The sequence below is a fragment of the Pipra filicauda genome, unplaced genomic scaffold, assembly GCF_003945595.2.
Source record: "Pipra filicauda isolate LSUMZ 115617 unplaced genomic scaffold, ASM394559v2 scaffold205_size1947385_pilon, whole genome shotgun sequence".
NCBI classification, from domain to species: Eukaryota; Metazoa; Chordata; class Aves; order Passeriformes; family Pipridae; genus Pipra; species Pipra filicauda.
The window spans coordinates 361,097-378,284 of record NW_024104316.1 but is presented as its reverse complement, the minus strand read 5'-3'; the positions used below and the strand labels follow the sequence as shown (position 1 = coordinate 378,284).

At 53.2% G+C, this 17,188-nt stretch overlaps 1 protein-coding gene across 1 annotated transcript in view; it reads right to left on the bottom strand.

Annotated features, from left to right (window-relative positions):
* Nucleotides 1–4,542: 4,542 nt before the first annotated feature.
* The window catches only part of CFDP1 (craniofacial development protein 1), a 59,210-nt gene continuing 46,564 nt past the window's right edge, over nt 4,543–17,188 (bottom strand). Inside the window, exons 6-7 of the mRNA XM_027716131.2 lie at nt 10,252–10,410; nt 4,543–5,289 (exon numbers count right to left, since the gene is read on the bottom strand). Coding sequence (XP_027571932.2) covers nt 5,199–5,289; nt 10,252–10,410 — 250 coding nt within the window. The 3' untranslated portion in view covers nt 4,543–5,198. The remainder of the gene's footprint in view (nt 5,290–10,251; nt 10,411–17,188) is intronic.

Sequence of the window (17,188 nt, the reverse complement as noted above, 5' to 3'; positions counted from 1 at the left end):
CTGATGCTCAGATCAAAGTGTTCCCTGTCGAACTCGATCCCATTTTTGGTCCATTGGAGCCAAAATCACTGCTTGCATCTGCTGAACACCCTGAGCTAGCAATGGCTCCTGCACACCCCTGCTTCCACAGCCAAGTGCCCGGGGGGCAACAGGCACCAACAGGTCTCCCTTCGGCTTCTCCCACCTCTGAGAAAACAAAATGCCAAAAAGAAGATCAAAAGTGGAGCATTCCAGGGGCCCTGTGGCACTGGGGATGCTCAGAGCTGGGCTGGCGCTGCCCGAACATCCCTGTGTTGCTGGTGGTGGGGCACAGCGAGGGTCTCGCCAGTCCCAAGCCGTGGTTCTTTGCTGGCTCTGGTGGACACGGGGCTGGGTGTTTCGGGGTGGATGCTGCTCGGGATGCAGGTTGCCCCAGCAACGGTTGCTATGGAAAACACTTCAGTGGCAAAATTTCCAGCCATATTCACATGTCTGTCATTGTCTTCCAGAGGGTCCCTGGTGTACGACGAGCCAGGCACGGCTGGCTCTGCACTGGGCTGCAGGGGACTGGCTGTGCCCAGCCTGGCTTCTCCTGGCTTTTCGCAGCTCTTCCCGCTGGTTCTGGTGTGAGAAGGTGTCAGAGGCCCTTAAAGTGGGATTTAGGGGAGCACGGCAGACATGCATGGGACAGGGGGAGCAGGCTGTGCTGAGCCATGCCATATTAATTGGCTAATTGCTGATCAGTGTTCCGTTGGCCCAGCCATGCCGCAAACATCAGATGAGATGTGTTTTGGTGAACCCATGCCAGGCCTGGCATAGCTCTGGGACAGCAGGACATATTGGGAAAGGGGCTGGCACTGGGATGCTTGCAGGCACCAACAGCTCCATCCAGGGCTGCCTGCTCCTGCCCACAGCCCTGCCAGGTCCGTGCTTCAGAAAGCCTCTCCTCACCTCCTGGAGCAGCAATAGGATTACACGGGACTGAGTCTCCTAGCAATGAACAGAGAAATAAATCCTATAAGGCAGGACAGGATTTATTAGACTTCAATATTCTGGAAATAATGAGGACATTTCTCTTGGCTTGTAATATCACGGGACCCAACAGGATCACAACCAGGATTTATCCCTGTGCTTCTCCAGGGGGCTGGGTCAGTTCTTAGCTGCAGAGAGAAGATGTCATGGGAGACTGCTTGCTTTTTGAGAGCAGGATGACAGGGCACCCCCTCATCTCCAGAGAAGCTGAGGCCGAGTGCGGGCCTTGGGCTGCCCCAACAGTAGCGGCTCTGTTTGTCTCCCCATTCATTCCCTGGCGAGGGCTGGCGCTGATCCTCGCCCCCAGCCGGGGCTCGCCGGGGAGCAGGAAGGGCTGGCTGTGCCACCAACACCAGCTGAGCTTCAAATGCCAGTGCCAGCACTCACCAACAGCACAAGGATCCCCCGGGGGGGACCGTCCTCATACGGAGTGGGAGACCCACTGCTGCTGGATGGGACACTGCTGTGAGGTTGGAAGTGGCAGCTTGGAAAAGAGGATGTGGTGCTGCCAGGATCACCTGCCAGGCACCAGCCCTGCCCCTTGGGGAACTGCTGCCCTGGCTGCGGGGAGGTGCTCCCAGGGTCAGTTCCACACTCTGCTCCTTCCTTCTCCAAGCTGCCACGCTCTGCCCCATGGCAGCTCAGTCCATGGATCCCATCGAGTCCTTGGGACAGCCTGGTGGGGGCCATGAGATGCACCCCCAGGCAGCCAGCGGAACCGACATTTATTCCCCCTTCCCTGTCACTAAAGCAGCATTAAATGCAAGACATCACCTCCCCATCGCAACTGCCCCGGCTCCAGAACAGCCTCCCCAAAGCCCAACAGCTCAGTAAAGCCGAGCCTGCGGGTGCGGGTTGGACACAGCCATTTTTCCCGTGGCTCCAGCATGTGGACACCACGGCAGAAGCCCCGACCATCGGGGCACACGGACACAATTGGAGCCTTGTCTGGGGCTCAGCTGCACAAGGGGCCCCTTCAGGCAGCCAGAGAAGGGGGAGCTCCTCGGGGCGAGGTGATGCTCTGGCCAAGAGGGACTCCTTGTAGGGCCAAAATTACCCCAAAACAAATGCTCAGGGTGGGTCCCGACCCACAGAGGATATGTGAGCTTCCCAGAGAAGACAGCTCAAGGTGGGAACATCTTGAAAGAGGGACCCACATCTCCTGGGAACGTTGCTCCTTGCAGAAAGCGGAGAGTTGCTGGGGACGCCAAGGGCTGGCGGGGACACCGAGGGCTGGCGGGTCCTGGGGCCACCCCCCTTCGTGGGAAGGCGAAATAGCAAGCAGAGAAGGGGTTTGGTTGGTTTGTTTTTCCCTTCCAAAGCAGCCAAGCTGTGTTTTCTGGAGACCTGTAAATCACTCCTCGTCTTCAGGAAAGAGAGGCGAGGAATACATGATCCAACCAAGCAAAAACGCAGGACGCTTGGGAGCGTAGAGGAAGCCAGGAATCAGCCCAGGCTGGAGGCTGCCTCCCGCTCGTCCCGCCAAGCCTGTCCCAGCTTGCTGGGCCGGGAGCTGGCACTGCATCCCGGCATCCTCAGGCCGAGGCGGGCACGCCACGCTGCCGCCAGGTGGGGAGCCCTGCAGAGAGGGGAGCCGAGGCTCTCGGCCACCACCGTTACACTGCACTTTTCCAGCAGGTCAGGTTGCTTCCAAGATTTCAAAATTTTCCACATTGGCTCAGCTGAAGGGAAGGAAAAACCCTGGAGAAGAGAGGCTGGAGGGTTTGTGGAGAGCAGAGCTGGGGCTGGCAGGAAGGATCCAATATACTGAGGGTCACCAATCTTTCCAGTTCACCAGCATGCCAGTGCTGGCCACATCCCACAGTGTGTGTGAATCCAAAGCCACCCCCAAGCCATCCAGAGCCAGATGCTGCCGCAGGACTCACTCTGGACACAGCCTGGAGCTCTTTAATGCTTTTAAGAGCAGGGCTGGGTTTGGTATCTCAGGCCTTTGGGATCTCCAAAGGTTCCCACTGCATCTCCATTCCACTCTTGCTCATAATACAATGCACAGAATTATTTTCTACTTCTTACCTACTTTTGACCCTAAGGTGCTGCCAAGCTGCTGGTGCAGGAAGAGCCCTACAGTGCAGTTGGGATGGCCATGCCGCAGCAAAGATTTTGGTCAGCAGCCCCCAGGAGCCAGACACCACAGGGACCCAGCCTATGCAGGGATGACATGATCCTTCCCCAGCTCTGTCCGGTGTGTCAGGCCCCAGGAGCGCAGACATGAAGGGACAAGGGGCAGAGAACAACCCAAATATTTCCTCCTCTCCTCTCAGCACCAATGAAGCAAAAGGCAAATCATTTCCCTGGCTGCCTGCTCAGCATCCACAGTGGGCCAAGCCCGCCCAGCCCCACTTGTGGCCGCCCTGGCTGAGCTGCTGTCCCGGCATTTCACTGGGAAAACAGCAAAACAAGCCCTGGCTGCCTTGGAGTCCCTGTTGGGAGGGACTCTGCAAGGAGGGCAGGACCGGCCACCTCCCAGCCCAGCACACAAGGAGAAGGGGCTGGAGATGGTCCGGCACCAGCATCCTGAGCAGGAGAGCAGCCCAGCTCCTGCAGCACCTGCCTTGCACTGCAGCCCCACCACCATCCAGCCAGGGCCACTCACTGCCACCCAGCAGCCCCGAGCTGAGATATCCCCACAGTGGTGCCCAGTTGTCCTTGCAACCTAAACCAGAGCAGAAACTGGCCTGGAAGTGTTTGGAGATGAAAACGTCATCACCCCATTGTTTTGTTTCTGTCCAATTTCAGGCTCGTTTAAGCAGGTCCATTACAGCTGATTCTGTACAGAACAGGGCGCCAAAGGCTGCAGCTCCCCCAAGCACGTGGTGTTTTGTTCTTGTCTATCCTGCAACACGTCCACAGAGCAAGGGCTGACTCAGCAGTGGACATGTGAGCCCAAGGCTCAGAGCCACAGGCAAGGGGCCAGTAGCAGCGACGGCATCACTCGCCCTGTTAGCGGGAAGGATGGGGCTCGTGCCGCTTTCCCCTGGCACAGCACCAGCATGGGCTGCCCCACCGAGCGGGCTCAGAGCACCCCGTGGGGAAACGCTGGTGAGCACCTCTACCCCGAGGGTGTGCACAGCCCAGGCATTGGGAGCTGCCCAGCTCCACCAGCGCCAGGTCAGCAGGGATGGCCAGGATGACGGAGCATTGCTGGCCTCCAGCTCCGGCCGCTCGCTCCACACCCAGGCGCCTTGGCCTGCCCTCCCAGGCAGCTGCACTTTCTGAGTGTCCCTGCATGGCCATGCCTTCGGGGGGCTTCTTTACTCCTGCAGCACTGCTACAGGTCTATGTTGACATTGTCACCCCCAATTCTGGATTTAATCCCACCATCAGGCCCAGTGCTGCAGCGGGAAAGTGATCCAAGCACTTGCTCAGACCCCCAGGCTGCTATCAGGGCAGACACCAGGCACATCTGAGCATGGGTTTTAGGGACCACAGTCAGACACTCCTTACTGCATGTGACCCTTAATTTCTTCATCCTCTGCTTCCCGCAAAAACCAAGCTGCCAGCATGCAAGAGTGTTGGGATGGAATACTTTATTCATGTGAACACTCAGATTCTGGCCCTTCCTGCCTGCTGCAGCTGCTCCCATCTTCTTGACAGTGTGAACAAGGAAGATTTCTTCATCAGCTTGCTTAACACCCCCCCCAGCATCATCAGACCCCACAAACAAGTACAGACAGTTTGGCTTTGTCTGGACAGGAGCAGAGGGCGGAGGGGCAGGGAGTGCTGCGGGGCTGGCAGAGCAGGGAGAAGGGCTCCAGCCCACAGTTCGCACACACAGAGCAGCCACAGAACCTTCCCGCAGCTCCACTCTCACCACCAAATATGCCAGCACCCTCCAGCCTTGGCGGCTCCTCCTGCAGCCAGAAGCACCTGGGGTTGGCAAAGGATTGGTGCCACCTCCTCTTCTCCTTGGAAAGCTGCTGCCAGAATCAGACCCGTGTCTTCTGTCACCTGCTGGGCCATTTAACCCTCGAAGTGCCCCCTGCCCACTGACAAATACCCTCCCCAAAATATTACAGTAAAAGGAAAAACCTGCACGTTGAGATGTACAGGCTGAGTCTTGGGTAGAGAACGGTTTCCGTGCTGGGTGGTCCAGTGGTGGCCGGCAGCCCCCAGACAGCCCTCGGGCACAGAAGGGAGCAGGATCCACCACGGCCACCCCTGGCACATCAGGGCTTCATCCTGCTCAGTCTGATGTCACGCTCGATTTCAAACTGCCTGTGATCCACGCGCTCCAGGAACGCTTTCCTCTCGATGTACCTGCAGGGAGGCAGAGGCTGTAAGCAGTGCCCGGAGCAGCCAGTGCCAAAGCCCACCCAAAGGGATGAGCAGGGAGGGAAGGCACCATCCATCTCCCTCCCTCTCTCTCCACGAGCTGATCGCTGCACTGAACACCTCCTATGGACACCAAAACTGCTCTGTGGCCTGTTGGCTGTCCTCTGCGGGACTCGCAGAGGTCTGAGGTGAGGGGTCCCCATAGGTTGGAAATCTGAACTCGCTGCTTCAGGTTCCAGTTCTTCTCCTACAGCTGAGAAATGTCCTTCACAGACACCTTGCAGGGGATAAGAACAGGCCCTTGCAACACACAGGAGAGCATCTCAAACCCATCCGCAGCAGCACAACCCATGATACAAGCCAGTAACAGGCACAGGGAGCATCAGGGATGCAAGGAGCATCACCCAGCAAACCTGCAGCAGCTCAGGGATGCAAGCCAGGGGCTTCCCAGCCACAGACCAGCTTTTAACCACTGCTGAGTATTTACTGCTGCCCCTCAGTGTGGCACCCTGAGTGCTGTGAGGAAGAAGGCAGGCCTGTGCCTGGAAAAGCACCTTGCCACTCATTAATGGCATGTAGCTGAATTTTAATGTACTTTGCTGCAAACCCTTGCCACAGACAGCCCGGGGCTGTGCTACTAATTAACCTACAGAGGGAGCGAAATTGCAATTCAAAACAGGAGCTGTAATTGAATCATCACAATTGTTTTGCATTTGTTCCAGGGTGGCAAACACTGGACTGTCATGACAAGGTCATTACGCTTGTGTGAGATGCACAGGGAACCACTGCATTCAGCTTCTCTGCTGGTCACTGCTTTTCCTGCATGGCAGCTGGTGCCTGCTCACCAAGCAAGACTGAAGGCCAAGGAAAGATGAGCATGACAGGCTCTGTGGGTTTTCCAGGCTGCTGGGTGGCTGGCAGTGTGCACAAAGGTGCCCAAGACCCAGCTGCATGGGAAGGCTGAAGCCCTCTCTTGCCACCAGCAGTGGTTCCTCTTGGACAGAGGGACCTTTGATGATGAGGTCTCTGCAAGGTCAGGCTGGATGGGGCTCTAAGCAATCTGATTTAGCTGAAGATATCCCTGCTCACTGCTGGAGGTTGGATTCCATGATTCTGTGATTCTTTATGCTACAACTATGGAACTGGTGCTGAATGTCCTCCCAGCACCAGGGTGCCTTTGCCCTTGCTGCAAGGGATGGCCCTGACACTCCTGCCCACCCAGTCATCATTGGAAATTAATTAATCCAGATTAATTTCATCGAGTGATCCCCCCAAGCGGATGAACAGCCCCACGTGTCCCCACTGCCACCCCAGCCCCATCGCAGCTCCAGCCTGTCTCGTGCTGACACAACTGGGTCAGCTCGTCTCCGCCGGCTGCGAGGGGCAGGGATCAGCACGGCTAATGCAGGCTGTGAGGAGCTATTTCTCTGGCCCCTTCCCCCTGCCATCAGAGCCCAGGCCCCCTCCCCACACCGGTTCAGGAAAGGTGGCAGGGGAGTGTCGCTTTCCTTCATCCCTGCAAGCAGGGAGGTGACCTGCTCCGGGGGCCGGGCTCGGAGAGGTCACGGGAAGGAAGTTGGGGGGTCACGCTGTATATTAGTGTCATATTGCTGGGTGTGTGGTTTTCCTCCCCCTCCACTGCTAAACATCGACCACAACCACAGCCGGGAAGGCAAGGACAGGAGTCACTGCTGTTATCTGGGAACACCCTGACTGCCTGGGCAGCAACAGCCCGAGCTACTGAGCCTGAAGTTCCTTTGGCCCCTCTGCGATACCCGTCTCCCAGTGGGTCAGCAAACGGGAAATCAAGGGGTCAGCCGCCCTTTTTTCCTCCTCCTCCTCCATGACTGCTGTGCCTCTCCAGTGGGCAGGGCCTGGCTCCCGGGGGGATCGATATGGATCATGAACCAGGAATGTGGTCTCACAGCCGCGGCCAGCAGTGCTGCATGGAGGAGGAATTGCGACGTCACCCCACGGCTTTGTCCTTGGCCGGCCACAGCAAAGTGCTGTAGGGGCCAGAGCAGACCTTACAGGCACTACCTGGGCATACACGGGGCCTGGCCGGGTTGTGCTGCAGGCACACACAGGCTGGAGGTGCTGACAGACACGAGCAGGGCTGTTGCAGGGTCGGTGCAAGCCCCTCTTGCCCTGAAGGCCCTGCTGGAGCTGCAGCTCTGCCTCTGTTCTCAGCCAGCTCCACACAGCCGACACCAAGGCGCCGCCAAACACGGTCCAAAGTGCACGAGTGAGGCACAAACACCCGTCTTGCGCTTGTCTAAACAACCTTTGCTACCTGAATCAATACCCTCCTGTAAATTATCAACCTGCCTGGAAACAGGGCAGCTGTGATCCACAGCAGAGGAAGGAAAACCCACTGGGAGCGAGGCTGTCTCTGCTAACAAGGGCAGCTGCAAGCTGCTCTGGGGAGGGTCTCGGTGGTGCTGCCTGTCCCCTGCCAGTTGCCATCAGTCATTGGTGCAGGAGTGCATGGGCCGGCTGCTCCCCCACGGGGCTGCCCTACAAAGGTGGCCCAATTAAGAGGCCACTAACACATTTCCATTTATAAAGCACATCAGAGAGATCAACAGCAAAGGGCATAGCTGCCTCCCCTCCTCACTCCAGCCCCTCCTCTCAAATCCAGGACAGGCCCTCAGGACCTGATACAGACAGGCTGCACAAGCTCAGATCCTGCTCCCAAGGAAAGGCAAATCACCGGCTGAGGCTGGTGATACAAGGGGCAGAAAATCAGAGGCAAGGGGGGACAGAACTAAGGGGCAGCAGCACATGTCCCCTCTGCCTTGGGAATCCTGGGCTCAGGCTGTGGCTGGCTGATAACTGGCATTGGCAGCAGACAGATGCCACAGCCCCACTGCTCCACTGGCTGCTGGTGTTCTGGCCCAGCACGTGTCGCTGCTGGAGAAAGCACAAGGGAGGTACAAGGCACAGGGAGCTCGGGGCTGTGAACAGCAACTTCTACAAGGCTACCACAAAAAAAAAATTCAGCCTGCCTTCCCTCCTGAGCAAAAAGTAATGCCTCCTGCCTTCCTTGAGACACGCATGGACCATCTCTGTAAACGCACAGGCTTGTGTGGCATCGAACAAACATCTCCAGGAGTGGGCTGTGGCTTTCCTATCAGGCAGACATTTACAATCACACAGCAGGACACGTGGGGAGCAGAGGTTTCTAACAGCATCAGGGATTAAAGGCAGTGCCCCGCTTCCTCCTGCCTGGGTTGAAGGGTTAACAACGGCTCATTACAATTTTTATAGAGATGTGTAAATGATTGCTCACTGAAGGGTGAGCACAGCTGACATCATTAAAGGAGAAGAGGCGGCTGCAGAAGGGACAACAGGCTCCTGTGAAATGACCTGAGGCTGGCAGCAGCCGTGCCTGTGACCTGCCCCCCAGGCAGGCTGGCTGCTCTGTAGGGGAGCAGCACCCTTCACACTGCAGGCGTTTAGAGGTGGCCTGTAAGCAGAAATGCACTGGCCTGCACCTCCATCAGTGCTCCTCCCTTCTCCCTTCCTTTACCTTGAAGTGGAAGTAATTCCCAGTGAGCAGATACTCAGCTGATCCCCTCACACTACACGCCTGGCTAGCACAAACATATTTGTAAGGAGTGTCTAAAGTTATCACTGCATTACATTCCTTATTTGTTTAACGACAAAAAACCCTTGCCAAGAGCTCAGCAGTTTTCTAGCCTGGGATGTGACAGGCAGCAAAACACAAAACTGTTTAAAGAATTAAAGATGCTCTTAAAATTGCTGCTCTGCTTTGCTCATCTTTTCAATGTGCTGATGCCTCCTTTGGCCTTCAAGGACCATTATGTGAGCACCTTTGGAAAGGTTTGCCAGGTGTGAAGAGCGAGCTGTCCTGCTTGGATGTGGTGGGAAAGGAAACAGCACTGGCCAAGAAAGGCTGACATACTAAGTTGGGGAACACGAGAGATGGCACAAAACACTGCTCTGCCACACCTGGATGTGGTGGAAATCACTCAACCCCTTGGATTTCAGAGACCTCGGAGGAACACCTGCCCCTCTCCGGCACTCCTACGTGTTCAAGGGCGTGTGGCCAGAAACAGAGCAGGGGAGATCTGATGGAGAATGGGTGTTGTGGAAGGGTGCAAGACCAAACCGAAATATCTACTTGATAGTTTGACAGTTATACATATATATATATATATATTTTGAAATACAAAATCCAATCTGTTGGAATGCAGAAGCTGAGTTTTTCCTGCTGAGTAAAAGAACAGCTTATAATAAAATATACATTTTACGATCTGTCCACTAAGCCGGTCACATTTTCCCAGAGCTTAGCAAAGCACTTGTAGTGGAAATGCTGCTTCTGATCTCATTATCACTCCCTGCAGTGCATGTTATTAACTTTCTGTTTTATTTACAGCATTGCCATTTACTTTTATGATGCTTCCATTAACTTCATTGGAGTGAACATTGCTTGATGCACACAACCAACGCCCAGCGCTGCCATAATCCTTAATGCACCTTGCCAGCTGTTCTGGGTTTGCAACATCTTTATGCAGGGGGAGGGAGGACAGATGCAGCTGGAACACGTCATTTGAAGAACAGAACAAACCATACCTCCCAGTTTGAAACAAGAAAATGGTGCAAAGGCAACTGTGTTTCCTCGTGGGAGTGCTGGACTAGACCAGCTCACACTGCATCTGTACCAGGAGTAGGAGAGCTGATAAAGCCAGACTTTGGCTGGACTTGGAGACCTCACAAGGTTGTTAGCAGAGAGTGACAGATGTTCGCAGACTTACCTGTCTCCCTGTGATGGCTACAGGAGCTACTGATTTTATGCATCCCTAGAATAAATCCTTAAGGAATCCCATAGGTTTTCTGAACTCTGCAGGAAGCAACAGACTTACCACATGCATAGGAAGTGGTGGGAAATGCTGGACTACTATTAGGTAAAGTCCCTCTTACCCATCTTTCCCTCGATTGTGGATTGCCAGCTCCTCCACAATCCCCTCCTCCTCCTTGAAGTTCTCCCAGTCCAGTTTAGATTTCTCCAGTGTGCTCATCTTCTGCTTTTTGGCGCCAATCTTCCCCAGGAGGCTGCTCATCCCGCTTGGCCTCTTCACCCTGTCGGAGATTAGGGAGCAAATGTCACTTAAATGCAGGGAGACGGCAATTAAAAACAGAGCTGAGAAACGTCACATGGGAGAGTGGTGGCCTCGATGGTGGTGAGCCACTGCCACGAAACAGATGGCCACCAACTCCGGGCAGCCTGCAGGCGGCAAGGTCACGCTTCCTGCAGATCCTGCTCCACCGTTCCCCTGGAAGCAGCAGAGTTCATTACACACATATCTCAAGTGCTTGCTTTTTGTGAAAGGGCTTTTTCATTTATCTTCTTAAGAGAACAGAGAGCTTTCAGGCCAAAAGAGATCATTAAATCATCTAGTTTGACCCCTTGTATATACCAGGCCAAGCCATTCCACTGATCACCTCTGTGCTAAGCCTGGTTCTTTGTCTTCAGTTAAAGTGTTGTTTTCTGGAAGGGATCCAGCCTCAGTGCGTCACCAGCGCTGACAACACAACTAGGAGTTAACCATTTCATTGGTATTAATGCTTGATTTTTCTCTAGCTTTAGCTTCTGGTTGCTGCTGCTTATTCTAAATCCAAGAGCACTCTGGTCTCTAGGCGAGTCTCATTAGTGACGTACTCGTAGACCATAATGAACTTACATCTGAATTCGTTTTTGTGCAAACAGATAGAGCTCTTCTGCCTCTCATTGAAACGCATTTTGTCCCAGCCTGTATGTCACTCCCAAGGTTTTGTCCCCCTGCTTACTCTTCATCACTCTTTGAAGATGGGGGCACCAGAACTGCCCCATCCTTCTCCTGATCTGTTTGTGTCCAGGGATTGCCTAAACCCTGTTAGTCACACTATTGCTGACACGCCGAGTCCCACTGCACATGCACTGCGATCCCACACCACCTCCCAGCTCCCTGTTTGGCAGGAAGACCACTTTGGTCTTTCATTACCTTGTTCTTGGAGGAGCGAAATCCCACCCGCATGGTGGGGCCCCCCCGAATCTCCCCTTTATGCTGAGAAATGCACACACAGGGACTGGGGTCAGCTGGGCTGCCCTCTGAGGAAGACAATTCTCAGGGATAGGAACCCATAAAACAAACTCATTTTAACCCTTCTTAAACCCCCCCAGGAGAGGGGGGCAAACAGTGTCCCATTGAACTCGGTGTTTACACACATTCCAGAGATAACTTCAGGTCTGCAGGGCCTTTGCCTCTGCAAGAAGCCAGAGAGGAAATGATTCTCGTTCCTGAGAGATGGAGGAATCTGGGGAGGGGGGCCCAAGGAAGGCAGCCAGGTGAGCATGGCAAATTGCTCTCCATCGGTGCTTTCCGAGCACAGTCCTGCCCAGGGGTAGCCATTCTTGGGAACGTATCCAAAGTTGTCCTTATCAGATCATTAGCGTGGTTTATGCTTCCGTAATTTGCAAGCCTCTAAAGGAAGATAATTCTGCAGTTTATATGGAATTAAATCAAAGAAAATGACAACTCCGTAAGCCCCAGACAGAAGACTCTCAATGCAAGAATGGCTGGCCAGAGTCACCTGGGGTAGCAGCTTCCTGACATAGATATATTTGGGCTACAAACTCTGGATTAAGGGCATATTGGCAGGTTCCATAGCCACTGGACAAAGCTGTCTGCCCCTCCTTATACTGTCCAGCCAGAGGAGCAGAAATGGCCTAGGACCTGGCCTCTTATTTCCTTCATTCCCTGCTCATGGCTGGAGCACAGACCAGCAGCCAGCCCTTTTCATTCTGCAGGGATACAGAACATGCTGGATGCTCTTTAATTTGCCTTTATCCCTGAACATCTCATCAAGATATCTACAGCCCTTCACATCATGATCACACAATAAAACCTTGACCCTTGCTCAGCCGCCAATTCCCCCTTACTTTTCAAGACTTGATGGCTCTGGGCATCCTTATCTGCAGGTAGCAGGAAAGTGGTGTTAAGGGATAAAATGGGCAAAGATATTCTCAGCACAAGATAAAATTGGGGAGATTTGGTTCCCACATCAGGACTACACACAAGCCTTGCACAACCATCAAACACAGTATCAGAGATGCAGAAACCAAAGTTGTTGACCCTTGTCTCTAGATTTCTCCTAAATGTTTTTTGGGCAAAAAACACCAGTGGCATTAAGAGCCATCTCACCTGTCCAAGGGCACCCACAGCTCATGGGCATCCACTGACCCTCCTGTGGGTGGGAGCCCACAGACACTGTCCACTGAACTACAGATGGGCCTGACTCTGCACAGGGCACAGCACGCCCCTGGAAAAACCCACTGGAGGCAGTTTCAGGATCTCTCCTGTGTGTCAGAGGAATACCCGCCCTGCAGAGTGGCAGGCAGGCTCAGAGGCAGGCTCACACATGCTGAGACTGATGCCTTTTCCCCCTGAGGGGGAAGAGCTTAGCTGGGACAGGGGCCAATTGGCCAAGCTGGGCTGCTGAACACATCCCTGCATGAAACACAGACTGGGACGTGGTGACAGGCCACTGCTGTCCCCAAACTGCAGTGGAGGATATACAGAAGGGAAGGGAACCAAAGGCAAGATGGTTCATGGCCAGAGGTGGAAGAAGAGGTGGTTCCAGCTTCACAGCAGGGAGCAGGGGCTGCAAGCTAGGTGATGCCTGTCATCATCTTTTCTCCTATGGCAATTCCAGGCGTAAATTAACAACATCTACATGCACACATCCATCTGCAATGGTGCTCAAGGCCTCTGTATCTCCTCTTGGCCATGGATCTCAGGAATATCTCTTAGGAGATATAGTTCACCCCATGTTTGAAGTTACAGAGTCTAGGCTAGGACATGGACATCCATCAGGGGCGTTCAGATAACCACAAGAATACTCTCAAGTCAACAGTTCCTTCAAGGCAAGGAAACCTGATGAAAAAGGACAGGCTATTTTGCACCCTTGTGTCGATGACTACTCAAAAAACATTATTAATATCCAATGTCAGTCCCATGCTGGAAGTGGGCTCTGGGCTGGATGACCTGGCTCTGCTCCTGCCTGGACAATTCTGTGCTGCTGCAGCAGGACCAAGCAATGAGACGGGGCCAGGCACAGGCTGAAGGACATGTTCAAGTCTGCTGCTGAGTCTTCACTCCATGCTGAGCCTGAATAAATCCAACAGCAAACCTGGGGGTGGGAATTCCTACGCTTGTGCCAAAATGAAGTAAATGAGAGACATTAAAGTCCAATTAAAAACTTGCTTGGCCTTAAATGCCTCATCTGTTTAAAAAGCAAGTAAAGGGGCCTGATTAATTGCATTCAGTGCCAACAAGAGGAATTATTACCCTTTTTGTACTCATTAAGGGTATCTGCTGTGGCATCTTTAATCACTAAGGCATTTAAAAGAGAGAAAGTAATTTGCTAAGACATAATGGATCCCAGGGATGAGGATCAGGACAATCGTCTATTTAGGACACAAAGACATGCTCTGAATTTTCACAATTAGAAAAGCACGGCCAAAGCCAGCCCCTGAACCAGCAAAAATAAAGTGCTGGGGAGCTCTGCCTTGGTGGGGGGGATTCCTCTGCACCATCTAATGTCATCAGGACAAAGGCTGTGCCTGTGCATTATCTGTTATGGTTGTACACAGAGTCAAGCAGCAAGCCACGGGCTCCCTTGCTGTCCCACCGTAGGTGAACACGCTCTGCATCACTGTCCTTAACAGTGAGGCTTCCTCCCACCTCAGTGTGAGCCTTCAGCCTGACCAGGACCCTGGAGAATTGCTGCTATAGCAGTGACGAAGTGTCACTGCCGCATGTAATCCCTGATGTCTTACGACATGAAGGTCGGCAGCATCTGGGAAACGAATGCCTGCTCCGAAGAGGCAGACTTCATCACAAGCCTTGGAAAATAATCTTCCAGTCAATTAGGAACTACAAAGGTCTCACAGTGCATCCCACCAGACAAAGCAAGATGAGTTCCTCTCATACCTATCCAGAGATGGGTGCTCTGAAGGCCTCCTGTCACCAACCCCACACGCACCAGAGGTTTCAGTACTTCATCAGCCTTTCACTTATGTAAGTCTTCCCTAGTGATTAAATTTCTTGCTCAGCCTATGACTTGGTATATTCTTCCTCATAGCTACTAAGAACAGATCATTCCCTCACTTTTTGCAGCAGCCTTTTATGTCCTTAAAGCTTTTGGTATCGCTCCCCACTCAGCTTGCTCTTTCCTAGACTAAACAATCCCAGGTCCGTTCAAGCTTTTCTCATTCCTCATGGTTTCCAGCCCTCTGACCACTCTCACTGCTCTCCCTGGACTCTCTGCTATTGGCCCATATCTTCCTCGAGGCGCAGCATCCAAAAGGGGCATAGCTGCAGTGCCGGGTTTCCCAGCACCGGGAGCAGGAGGAATGCTTTGGATGCCTTGCGACGCACGCAACTCCTCACACGGCCCCGTGACGTTCGTCTTCTTCACAACCCTGTGACAGCATTGACTCATGTCAAACCTGTGATTCACCCAGAGATCTGTCTGCTCTGCTGCTGCCAAGCCACTGCCTTCCTCTATCCATGCAGAACATTCCTGCTACCCAAAGGCTACCCTTTGCACTGTGCTGCCCCTCATGTTTGCCCTCTTGTTCTGACAAGACAACAGAGTGGGGCAACTTCTCTGGCCTCATGACAGTCTTTTGCACCTCTCAAAGCAGAGACAATTTGATGCTGGGCGCTCCATCACCTTCCAGCGTGACCCTGCCATTAGCTCAGTTGGTCAGAGCATGGGGCTAACTATGCCAAGGTTCCATTGCTGTAAAGGCCATTCACTTAAGAGATGGACTGGGTGATCCTTGTGGGTCCCTGCCAACTCAGAATATTCTGTAATTCTGTGATAAAATATCTGGTGACTCTCCATGAGGCATTGCAGAGCAATCTTTCCTTTGCAGAAATAAACAGGGACTCACAGAGGTGACACGATTTCATCAGTAGGAAATCTTGCAAAACCAGGAAAGCCCCCTGTAACTCCTGCCCTAGCCTTTGCAAGCAGATTTTCAAAGAAATCATCTTTACCACTTACTATTTAAAAAGGCAGGTTATACCTACAACCTAAAGAAAATCCACTTTCAAGGAATGTTCAGAACTTGGATGGATAGTTTCTGTTGTGTGTTAGATGATGGACCACTGCAAGGGCAAGTGCACTTATGGTCTCTAACAGAAAAGGACATGCAGGAGGCATCCATTCCCAGATCTCCAGCATGGCTGAACGGCTTTGCAAACCTTCAAGCAGCTCAAACACATGCTATAACACCAACTGCTTCCCTGCTGGCTCCCTGCAGCGCTGAGCAGCACATCAGATCCCACCCCCAGGACAGCATGCCGTGAGTAAATATCACCAAGTGTAGAAAGATGGCACCTCAGGCCCCGCAGCCCTCAAAGTACAGCCTCTCCCACAGCCCCTCTCCTGCCCTCCTCCCTTGAGCCTGCAACATTTACTTGCAGCACAGCGACAGCAGCTCTGTTCCTGTCATCCCAAGCACTTTGATGGCAGGGATGCAGGTGAGGAACGTGGCTGCTCAGCAAAGACAGGAGCACAAGGTTTGGGACATGGTAATATCTCTTCCTGCCATGATCTGCTGTAAAGCTGAATAGTTTCCTTAACGGCAGGAAATGGTTTTCATACAAACTAACCACAGCTGGGCAACTGATGCAGCCAGTAAATACTTTCATTTCAATAAAGTGGAAGATTCCTGCCCAGGGCACCACGGATCACCCGCCCCACCGTCTTCCCTTCAAATCACATGCATGGGTGTGTGAGAGACCCTGCACGAGGAGGATGTATGCAGAGACCTGGCTGGTGGCCCCTGTGCCAGCTCTACCGTTCAACCCCAGCCTCTCCAGATCATCTTCCTTGGCAGAGGAGTGAAAATGCTGTCAGGGAGGAACAGGGGCACGTGTCAAGAAGGGAAGTGCAGTGCCACCTTCTCCTTAAGGTCACGGTGGTCTGGCTGGATGGAGCAGACAGCAGCAGAACAACAGTGCCTGGTGTTGCCAGGAATTTTCCCCAGAATGATATAACAAGTCTTCTTCTTTGGATCCTAAAACCAATCAGCTCTTTTTGTCCCTCACTCCACCTAACTGGCCAAGGACAGAAAAGTTTCCCAGGCAAAACCCGACTGCATTTCTACTTCTTTTCCCCCTACTTGGTATCGTTTCCCCAAGAGGCTTTTGGATGGATGCAGAGAGCAGTCTGTCTCGTTCTCAGCACTGCCTGTCACAACAGGTATTTAAAAAAAACAAACAAGAAACCCTCCCCAGCGCCAAACAAACAAACACTGAAATCCCAGGTGGAAAAAAAAAAACAAGTGAGGAGGAAATAAAGATAAAAGCAGGGTGGATGGTGCTGGAGGGTTGGTGATGATGCTGTCTGGAGGGCAGTGCCTCAGGCATGCTGGCAGGGAGAGGACTGATGGATTCCCACTGCCTGGCCAGGGCAGTGCAGCCCGAGGAACTCGCTGCCAACTCAGTGGTGCCTGTCCATATGCTCTGCTTGCTGAGCTGGTAGCAGGTACACAGCATTTAAACCCAGAGCACACACAAATCGAGCCAAGGAACCTGCCCAAAGTGCTCTATGAGCAGCAGTGATTTTTGACTCAGCCAAATATAAACCTGTATCTTTGTAGTGAGGGTTGTAAAACTTCCTGCACTCTGAAGAGTGACATACACCAAACCACTGTGGAAAAGCAGCCATGGCTGGGACAAAACCCATTTGGTGGTGCTACAGGGCACAGCAGAGCAGGCAGCTATGTCCAAAGGCAGCAAGAGATGTAAGTGCACTGGAAAACTGCAGTTCCCCCAGCTGTGATCCAGCCAGCAGGCCAGGG